We start from the raw sequence: 11,198 nt of genomic DNA on the forward strand, positions 1-11,198 counted from the left end.
TCACAGTTTCTCAAAAGGGAACAACTGTGCTGCTTCACCTTTCTGCTCTCGCTTGCTCTTTCGGGTTGCCTTCTTTTCTTCTTTTTTCTCCAACTGGCGATTTTGGGGCCAAGAAATGGCCACATTCTCTACTGCAGTCTCTGAACTTGGACCTCCTTCTTCATCAGAAGAGAATCCAGCTTCTTTCTCTGTCTCTGACAGCTCAGTCTGGAAAAAACAGGCGTGAAAATAAAAAAGTTGCTCTAGAAATGACTCATAACTACCCCTTTGTAAAAGGGTTTGTCCTCCATCACTGTGACACTTGAAGACATTACAAAAGTTTGCCGCTCTGGTTTGGGATTCTCACCCAAAGCAGCGTGTTTCTATTCCTGGATGTCAACCTTTCTTTCAACCCAAGCAAAATATTTTTGGCTGCAGAAGAATAACAATGAACCTGCTTTAAAATGATCACGCCTTTCATCTTTCTCAATAGGGAAAAAATTCAGAACTAAACCATCTGCCTTTAAACAAAAAGCAGTCCCCTCACATCCTGTCAGCTACTTGCTTGGCTTCGAGGAATAAATCTAGGAAGGGGGTATGGCAAAACAAAAAATAATACCAAAAAATGATGCTTTGGGAAACACTAATCTCTTGTTAAACAATAATGAATCTTTCGTGGACATGACCACCTCGAATTTCTGGTGTCGTTTTTTTTACTATTTTCTAGTCACATGCTAACACGAAAGGAAAAGATTTTTGAGCAATTTCACTCTGGAAGTTCTACGCTCTACAGCTGGAAACTTAACACATTAGAAAGACTGTAAAAAAATCTCTTGGTAGAGAAATATCTTCCTGAAAAAGAAATCGCTAATAGAAATGCAGAATACCTTGACAGAGTAGCGCTGCTTCAGTCTCTCTTTGATGAGAAGTCCTTTGGTCAGCAGCTTCCAATTCCCCAGAGCCCTTTTCTCACGCTTCTGTGTGGGATTGTTATTCAAAAGAGAAAAACGTACTGGCTTAAGTTCCAAGGTATTTATGCCCACAGAAGAATAAACTTGGAAGATTTTAAACTGCCATTAAAAATAACATGTCAACTTCAATGGGTGACGTTCAAAGATTATAGGCCAGTAGGAGTCTTAAGAGTGAAATGTATCGGTGTCCAATTCTCTGCTAAATACATGAATTACCATCACTTTCTAATGTGCACCCTGACTGTGTAAGCTACACCAGAGCCACCTCCAAAACTTTAACCTCATACGTGTATTCCTCATTTTTGTTTCCCAGCAGCCATGGAAAACTATTCCAGAGTATGCACGATTTCAGATATTGCTACGCACTTGCACTGCATCCCGCTGCAGTCCGGACAGCAATCCCAAAGTGGGGCATTTTGGGGATGCAACTAGCCCCTCATGGTCGCAGAGCTCTGTGTCTGCTGCTTACACAGCCCACCCTTGTCTGACTATCCACAGATTAAATTAAATTTACTTAATAAACATAAGGAAGCTTCAAAAATAATTCTCACCTCCTTCTCCTTCTTTTCTATTTCTGCTTGTTCATTCTCCCAGGCAGCAATGAGGACATCTTTATACTCCTCACAGACAACGTAGCCATCGGTACTAGGAAGGAGAACACAATCCTCTGTCAGCTACTAGAAGAAAAAAAAGAGGGAGCAAAAGCCTGCTGACCCAGCCAAACCAAAAGCTCCTGAACACTGACAGAACCGTCTGTCTCATAGGACCCAAGGGTGTAACTCATCACCTATCCTCCCCACACAAGCCCAGACTCTTAAAGCACATGAAGTCACTTCTGTATGCCACAGCCACTGACTCCACTGCCACTACTGGCACAAAAGAGGAGGGTATGTACCCCTGAACACTGGGTATACAACTTCTGCAGGACATCAACATCTATCAGCTGCAACAAAGCAGTTTTACATACACTGGGTGCGAGTAGCCGCAGTGAAAATCAAATCCAGTGATGGCCTGAGCGCAGTCAATATCCAGCTTCCGCGCCAACCTGTTCAGGTTTGGGAGCCTCAGCTGCACGCAGCCAATGGGTAACATGGATGGCAGGAAGAGATAGACGTTTCCATATTCATTCCGAGGAACCTGTTATTGCAAAATTAATGAGAAATGGTGGCACTCCTGCTCTCTGGAGAGAGGTGAGAATCCCTGCTGCAACTCAGGGACTCTCCCTTCCTTCTGCCCTGCTACTTTCCACTCCAATATTCGATTAGTATTCATATGACGAGGCAGAAGCCTAGATTTTAGCTGCATGGTTATCTTCTAGTTATGTTCTCTGCCCTGGCCTTGTTACTCAGGCTGTAATGCAGAGAATTAGCAAAACATGGGGTAGGCAAGTTACATCAACAGAATTACAAAGTTAGCAGTCTGCACTGCTAGCACTCACTACTCGTACTCAGGAAAAAAAAGGCCTCAGTGAAGTTTTGACCATTTCCTCCTGGGTACAGTTACCTCAGAACTCTTAATCCTGAATCCAGATGTTATTGACTGATCTCACCTCTGAAACATGCAACTTCTGGAAAAACAAAGCCCACAGCTCCATACAAAACACCTCCTTTAACACCAACCCTCTGCCTTCCTAGCTACCTTTCCATCCACCGCTACAGGTGGCTGATACTCCTCCGTCTGCCAGCGACCAAACAGCGCCAGGTCCTCTTTGTCCTGGTTTGCAGGCTCTGCACGGCGCGCCTTCCTCGCCTGGTTGGAAAATCCCCTCACCATCTGTGCAAACACAACGACCAAGCCTGTAACACCACAACAACAAGCTGCCAGTGCTTTCAGACCCTCCTGGGGCATGAAAGGAGGAGGCTCTGGGGGAGAAGAAATGCCTATTTCCTAGCTTCAGTAGCCACTGCTTACAAATGATAACCTATGGCACCTGTATGCAACAGGGAGCCAGATCCTGCAGCTCATATAAAACACTAGGATGCCTTTGAAGAAGAGGAAAAGGTGCAGTTCAGCTAGATACCCTTGGGGTGGGAAGAAAAGATAGCTGGGCTTTGGGCAGTGTATAGGAACTATAGGCACAGTAGGTGGACAGACTCATGATCTCACAAACCATGCCAGCAAGAAATCTACATCTGCTGATACAGAGAAGGCAAAACCCAAAACTTTATGGGGCAGATGTGTTGCACAGAAGGAGGTCAAAGCGTCTTACCTTGTAAGGCACTTCTCCAATCCTCACCACTCGAGCTTTCTTCAGCCAAGTGTCCTTGGAGTGCAGCGTGTGTACGCAGTCTCTAAAAAGGCAAGAACAAAGCAACCATGAGAGTTCTGAAGCCTCTCCCTAAGAGACATCCCAACTGTTATTCACCTGTTAGGAACAGTAAAAAAGCTGTATCTCAGGGATACCCAAATGCTGTCTGAGCAACTAAATCCCCTGCCCTGTCTATGCATGTGGCCTGGGATTACTGCTGATACCATTGCTGTCTTCACACCAATTTGCTCTTAAATTTGTTACGAAGATAACAGTCGCACGTGACTCACCTGGAGTAGACAGCCTCTCCCCTGCAGTACCCCAGGATAGCAGCTGACTCCGGATAGATCGCCTGATATTTCAAGAGGTGCCTCTTCAGTGCATAAAGAGGGTGGTTCTTGTACTCCCCAATTGCTGTTGGTAGAGGTTGATCTTGAAGCTTAGCTTGAAACTGTAAAAATTGTACAAAGAAGAGTGATTTCACAACTCTCTTGAACCACGCTTTGTAAGAAAATAAGAATGATTAGTAGTATGGATCGAAGGAAAAAAACACCAGAAACTTAATCACATGAGCCAACAGACCAAAGCATTCTTGCTTGAAATAAGTTCTGGGTATACATCTAAGTACCATGTATGCTAAAGACTAATGCTAAACTGTACAGAAACCGCATTAATAAGTTTCCAGCATACGCTGTCCAGTACTTTTGCTACACAAATTTCTCTAACAGCCTCCATTTGATATTATTTTAATCTATCATTGTATATTCCCTTTAAAACATGCTTAATCTGAACATTCCAAATTCAAATACAAACTTTCTTCCTCATGGAAAGATTCTAACAATTTTTGCCTGAATGAGAATCCAAGGACTGGACACCTGCAACTAAATATCCCGAATAACCTCTTGCCATTTACCTCATTTTCCTCCTTCTTTTCTCTTTCCACATGGGGACTTTTATATGGCTGCAGAGTGTCTTCCCACCACTCAGGGTCCACACGGCTCTTCCTTGTTGCAGTCATCCACACTGGGTCATATCTTTGTGTCACATCCCTGACGTTCCCATCATTGTCAAATCCCACAATATAGGACAGTGGCTTTGTGGCGTATGTGAAGCACAGCTGCGGCTGGCCGATGTTGCCATGAACACAGTCTACACACACCCATTTGTCCTTACATTCAAGGAAAACTTCCAACCACTGGTCTGTGCCCGTTGCTTTCCTTACCTCCCGTTCATCATCCTCATCACTAGAAATTATTTTGTTTCTCTTTTTCTGTGCATGAGGCAAGCCTGGAGCTGTACTTTTTGCTGGCCTAGGTTCAGCTCCATAGGAATTTCTGGATAGCCTTGATTCTGAAGTCTCACTTTTTGGGCTTTTTATAGCCGTTTGCTTTGACTTCTGGGAGCCCAGTGAGCTCCTCTGCCTTTTAGAGGTAGTTTCAAAATCCTCATCAGAGATATCACTCTCCTCCTCTGAAACCTCAAAGTCTGAACCACTGCCCTCATCACTGTCACTCTCTTCTTTGTAACACACTTTGGAGGCCACTCGTCTCCGGCGATTGTTCTTGGGCCTGACTGGCATATCTTTTTCTGCTAAACTGCTCTCCTCATTATTAGATTCCTTCTGCTCGTGGCTCTCTGTAGTGGACTTTGACTTCTGTGTCCTTTTGGTCTGTGCAGTTTTCCGTTTCTTTGGCTTCTTGTCTTCTTTGCTTTCTGAAGAGTTTTCATCCTGTTTGGCTTTTCTGCAGGGGCATTTTTTTGCCACAGCTTTGGGTGTTGTGGCAGAGCCCTCCTGCCCCTCAGAGGTACTGCTGAGAGACTGCCTCTTGGGCAAGGTTTTCCCCTGCAAAGGAAGAGGCTAGGTCACTTGTAGTCACCATGGCTAAGAATATGTCCAAAAAAAAAAAAGACTAAAATCAGCATGAGGTGCATGCAGACCAAAGGCTGGCAGGCATGGTCAATCTGTGAGTCTTAGGGACTTGAAAACTTCAGGCAAATGGCTGAAGAGAGGTACTCAAGCAGCAAGTGTTTGCCGTCTTAAGTTTTAAAGAAATTTAAAAGAACTGAAGTGTAAGAAGTATTTGCTGAAACACACAAAATGGGAGGGTTTTTTAAAGAAGAAACCTAAAAATTAAGGGTTTGTGTCTTCCGCACTATAGGCAGAACATCGTCATCACCCTGGTTCATGCAGTAAGTGATTCACTTCAAGCTGCAACAGCCAGACGGTATTTTCAATCCTACTCTCTAAACCAGTGACCTATTCCTTATTACACACACCCAACAAAAACTACCTTTGCACTTGTCTCCTTGAGAGGAATAGGCTGAAAAGACAGCACGAGGCGACACATCAGCTGTAATGCTCGCAGAATAATTAAAAACATCTGCAAAAGAAAAAGTAAGCACGTTTAACCTTTTTCTTTTTTTTTTTTTTTCCAAGATATATAAAAAAACCTCTTGAAACTCTTTTACAATCTGCGTTCTGTCACAAATGATCTTCATTCCCACCTTTTACCCAGTGCCGTATACACTGACACAGATGTGTACGTAACTCAGCTGCTATAGTATTAAAGCACCACACAGTCTTCTCTGGCTCTTCTTTATGTTACCACTGGGACAGGGGTACTGCTGTTAACTCATAGATGAGGAACCTACTGCTGAAGAGGCTAAATGACCCATCCTGTTGGAACAGGCGTGAGAAGTGACACAAATCCCATCTACCCTATCAGCCTCTCATTCTTGAGGAGAACTGAATGAGATGACTCTAAATCCTGCCTCCCAAAGGCGGCCAAAGCCAACCATGTACCATCAGCTGAACCCAGCAGAAACACCAGCCAGGGAATGTCATCACAGTCACAACTGCATGGCTAACAGCTGTGGCCTGGCAACTGCCTTCCTGCACGGGACTTGATTGAAGCTGCCTGAGCAAGGCTTGCTTTGTCTTTTCCTCCTGTGCCAGGAAGTGACATCTCTGCATTTCCACAGCAAGGCCGCAAAGCCACCACCACAACTGTTTCCTGCTTTGCAGCAAAGAAGCTGCAACATCACACCTTATCAGTTACAGGGCAGAGCTGCAAGCCATGCACCTGCAAAGCAGCACCTTGTTTCTGCTCCTTCAAACATCCCCTGTCAATGTCGTCTCCTGTGTTTTCCCCTCCCTTGGTTGTTTTACCAAAGTTTCTGCGTGACTTGAAGCAACTGACTCCACTTCCTCCCTAAATCCCATTCCACCACAAAACGACCACACACTTGAAGTCCTTCTGAAGCCTTGTCTTCTGGCTGCTCTAAATCAAAGCTCAATTCCTTTGGCTTTCAGTGGTAACTCACACTAACAAATTACCAACCTTCAGCTCAAAGATCTGTAAAGTTTGTCTGGTACAAAGTACACCCAAGAATTTCCTTACTCATATCAGTATTACAGAAGAAACCTGTTAAGCTATTTTTCTTTGATCTACACTGCTAAAGCAATATAAAGAGGCCAAAGCATACTTAGGAACAAGTAGCTGTACACACTGTACATAAAGAACATGGAGCGCACAGTGACACCAACCACAACTAGAGGCTTCAGTCAGGCACAGTCCAAATTTAATAATTTAATCACAGAAGGACTCCAGATAAAAATAAAATGAAAACAAAAAGCCACAGAATCACCTAAATCACCAATTTGTTTTCTCCAAATCCATCCCTCAAGCACCACTTTGTGTACGACAGCACTGATTCAGCATCCAAACTCATCAACCAACCTTGTGCTTCCCAGTCACTTACATGAACCAACTCTTCGTCATCTCGTGCACCATAGATGGCAAAGCGCCTCTCCAAGGTCGACTGAAGGGACTCTCCTTTTTCAGTGGAAAGCTCATCACTGACAGTGAAGGTTCCAACAAACCTGAAATATGAGACACCTACTTATTACCTAGTGTTTGTCACTGTATTCTTAAACTTCATAGTTCATCCTTTCCTTCTGTAAAAAGGACTGACTCTCACCCTTGTATCTAAAATCAGAAAAAACACAGAAAATTGGTAATTACATTTACCCTGAACCCTGGCTCTACATTCTATGTGACAGCATGATTAGGAGAGACAGTTTTACCATTGCACCAAGTTGGAAAGGTAGAGAAGGTCCACTTGGCCTGCAGGCACTTTTGTGAAGCGGGTGGGGATGATGGACAGACCAATGGCATGAAGATCTGGCTGGCTGCAGATCCTGTTTCTATAGAAACCATTTGCTAATAAACACAAGAGGTGAACCTGAGAGAAAAAAGTTTCTATAGTGAGTTCACAAGAGATTTTCTTTACAGAACTACTGCCCATGGTACAGACGAGGAAGGCTTTACTGCTCCTTTTAACACAGACAGGCAACACTGAAACCTCCCAAGCACACACAGGGTGGACACAGGGCTGCCTTCAGATCACCATCAGAAGACAGTAAAGCCTTGAAGTCCCCGTCAGTGTCTCCTGCTCTACATGACTGACAGTTTAACCCTGACAGAATGAGCAGATACACACTCAGTGGAGAAATATATACCCTACTCACATCTGCTTTGAGGCAGAATTTTACTAATGCAGTCACTGGTGTTTCTAACTTAGTCTAGAAGTAGTCTAATGGGCATTTGTCAGGACCACAGCCTTTTTATTTTTTTATTTCTAGCCATGGCCCCACATTATTTGATCAAAACTAGTTTCTTCTTCATTACAAATAAGTTCAGACATGTTTATGCCTAATTTTTTCTCTGCCAGGGTTCTCTGTCACCAATACCTTATGTGTGTCCTCACGAACCGCCTTGGTGAAACGTTTCATCATTCTCCGAAGATACATCTCAAACTCGGCTTGCCTTTTTTCACTGCATAAGATTACAAAGGAAATCGATGTCGTGGGTTTTCTATGCACCTGCCTTTCTAGATTCCCAAACTGGATCATTCCCCAAAGAGAATCCATCCCAGTGAATCTTCTCTGCACACTTAACAAAAGTTTAGTTACTGGCTACGTGAACAGGCATGCGTGATGCGTATGACTAATAAACTGTGAACTCCACGTACCTAAGAACTGCGAGCTCGGTATGTTCAGATGGCCTGAATTCTACCTAACTTCATGTGCCTACAATTTCCTACCAGACAGCTTTGGACAGCTCCATACTAAACTTAAAATTCACTGTCTGAATTGTTTGACTTTCAGATTACTGCTAGCTTTGCATTCAGATTCCTGGAAAAATGGTTCTCTTGTCATTGATTAAGTCTTTTACCTTATAGGCAATAGATACGTTGGTTGCTTTCTTGGGAAGGGCTGGTCTGGGACAGCGCCCACCCTGTAACAATGAAGTTACACGCTTGATTTTCAAGGAGGCTGAAAAGCCTCCTTTCCTGCCAACTTCCACTGAAATTTTTTTGGTAGAATTGTCAGAGAACTGTTCTCCTTCCCATGACCTAGCGTGATTCCAACTCCACTGTCCGCACAAAGCAGGGATTTCCACCCCAAACAGAGAGCCAGTGACAGACAAGACTTAGCGTATTTTTAACTTCATCTTTTAATGGCCCTCCACTGCCTTCCATGTTCTTACCTCCTCTGTCTTTTCTTCAGCTGCTCTGGGGTTTCAATCTCTATCTCAACAGGATTGCTTTGCAGCACCACTGCTGGAAGGGAGGCAGCTTCTTCTAACTTATCTGTTGTAGGTTCCTGGAGTTCTGGAAAAATAAAATATTACTCAATGGAAACATCGAACAGATGCCCCAAGGAGATCTGACAATGGGATAAGAATCTACCTATTCCTTCTCAAGGTTCAAACAACCTACAAATAGAACATCCCCAGTAACCACCAGCTCCTGGATCTTCCATAACACTGTGTGTGCTCAGTTTTTTTAAATAACTGTGGGATGCCAGTCACTTCCTGGTGAGGAATCAGCTCAGCACAGTCTAACGGCAAGTGACTGTCACAGGCAAACTCGATCAGGAGAAACGTGAATGAAGCAGATGTGAGTATCAAAGAAAAACAGTGACAGCTGTTCACTTCAGAAGGCACAAACTTGTATCAGCAAAATAGGAAGATTATGATCATCATGATACTTATCACAGCTGGTTGATGGCCACCTAATCAAACAGCTCAGCTAGTTTCATCTCCACTCTCCTTTATTAGAAAGTCACAATCTTCAAACTGACTCATCCTGAGCTGCTCATTGTTAGACAACACAAACAACTGCGAAAGCGCTTAGTGCACAGTAGCATAATTTTAATGCAAGCCAACAGATAGTCAAAGTCAAGGCATTACCATCAGGTCAGTAGTTGTCTGGCTTTTTTCTGCTTTGGAACCATTCTAAAAGCATTGTGAGTATGAGCTTTTAAAGAGACAGATATGCACATGGAGAGTACTTTAGGTATACAGAGTATACACATTTACCTGAATCCAAGTAAGAAATGGTTCAAAAATCAAACTACCAAAAAAAAAGGGTATTAAAAAATTTACTGCTTAAAACGAATAAAAATGCACTTGTTACCTTCCACATCCTCCCATTCATCTTCACTTTCATCATCATCATTACTGTCTTCATCCATCTCTTTTTTAACAAGAGATTCTTTCTTATTGTCTTCATCCACCTCTTTTTTAACAAGAGATTCTCTCTTCAACTTTATCTCCTTCTGAGAGGGCTTCACTGAGTCACTGTTAAAATTATCAAAATAGCTTTAGCATCAGGAAATTTAGCTGCTTGTTTACTTAAAAAAAATAGAGAAAGAACAAGCTAAAAATAGGGAAATAAATGAAGCATGACCTCTGCATCAGTAACAACAGATTGAGTATTTTACAATTAAACCACAGATACCTTATCTGTAAAGCAAATCGTCTTTGCCATAAATAACCATGGGCTCAATGGAGCAACATTTTTTCAGCACAAACGTAGGTTCTGATTCTGCAAGGGAGTTTAGGAAGGAAGATGCCTGAACCTACAAAGGCCACACCCTTTAGTACAGCTTGTACAAGTGAGTCCTTGGAGAAATGCTTCACTGAATCATTTGTTCTTACTGAACCTTCAAAGGGTACTGAAATTGGAACTGTTTCTGTTTCACTACACTAGTACCCAAGGCTCTAGCTGGCCAGTGAAATGAGACCTATCAGTTTAATTTCTTTTTATTAATTCATTTACTGTAGCAAACTATATGGGCAGATCATGGTGGTATTATATTTGGATTCCAAAAGCACCGGAGAATTATATGTTTAAAGATTTCTGCTCATCATTTTAAACCCAAATCTCAGGCCAACATTTCTATTCATGCTGGATTCCATAATGCCTCTCTAGTCCCATGTAAAAACTATAACAAATGAAATAAAATTTTATATTTAAACCACTGAATTTGAAAACGCCCACATATTTGTTTCCTATACAGGCTATCTTCCTCAGGACTGACTTTGCAATGAATAAGACAGTACTTCTGTTCAGCTGTGTGACACAAATGTACCACACTGGACTGATGGCTTAAAATAAACCACTCACACGCACATATATAGCACTGGGCCCTAAACAAGTAGCATGAAGATGTGAATGGTAAGTAATCTTACCTGCATGTTTCCTCTTTGTTATGATTCTCTTTATTTCTAGTATTTTTTTTATTTTCTTTTACTAGTGATTTTGCCCCTTTTTGTTTTGAAGGCTTATTTGCCAAGTTGGAAACTCCTGTAGGACAATCTTCTTCCTTCTTCCTAGCTGGAGCTTTTGAGTCGTTCTTCTTTCTACTGGGCTTTTTCTCTTCAAAATCATCTGCATGGGACAGAAGAAAGGAAGATGTGTTAAAGGATGGAGTTTCATCTCCATGGCAATCCGAAACAATACCTCCACGGACTTCATCAGAGCCAGCTACAGACGAAAACGAGCGCTCCCCATGATGAACATGTCATTGCTTGGGAACAAACAGGCAAGGACTGAACAAGGAGACCCGGTTAAAGAAAATACTCATAATAATGTAGTACACAAGACGCGCATAAAGGTTCCTCCAGTTCTACCAATGGGGTCAGTTGAAA

The 11,198-nt window shown here is 42.7% G+C and overlaps 1 protein-coding gene across 1 annotated transcript; it reads right to left on the minus strand.

The window, feature by feature from the left end:
- Positions 1 to 9,739, minus strand: XPC (xeroderma pigmentosum, complementation group C). Its single transcript, XM_010086830.1, has 14 exons — positions 9,682 to 9,739; positions 8,751 to 8,874; positions 7,952 to 8,036; positions 7,286 to 7,443; positions 6,961 to 7,081; positions 5,490 to 5,579; positions 4,112 to 5,041; positions 3,489 to 3,649; positions 3,160 to 3,241; positions 2,589 to 2,723; positions 1,918 to 2,087; positions 1,502 to 1,595; positions 867 to 956; positions 1 to 207 (listed from the first exon to the last, which is right to left on the minus strand). The coding sequence occupies exons 1-14, from the start codon at positions 9,737 to 9,739 to the stop codon at positions 1 to 3; spliced, it is 2,505 nt and encodes an 834-aa protein (XP_010085132.1).
- Positions 9,740 to 11,198: the final 1,459 nt, after the last annotated feature.

The sequence above is a fragment of the Pterocles gutturalis genome, unplaced genomic scaffold, assembly GCF_000699245.1.
Source record: "Pterocles gutturalis isolate BGI_N339 unplaced genomic scaffold, ASM69924v1 scaffold26726, whole genome shotgun sequence".
NCBI lineage: Eukaryota > Metazoa > Chordata > Aves > Pterocliformes > Pteroclidae > Pterocles > Pterocles gutturalis.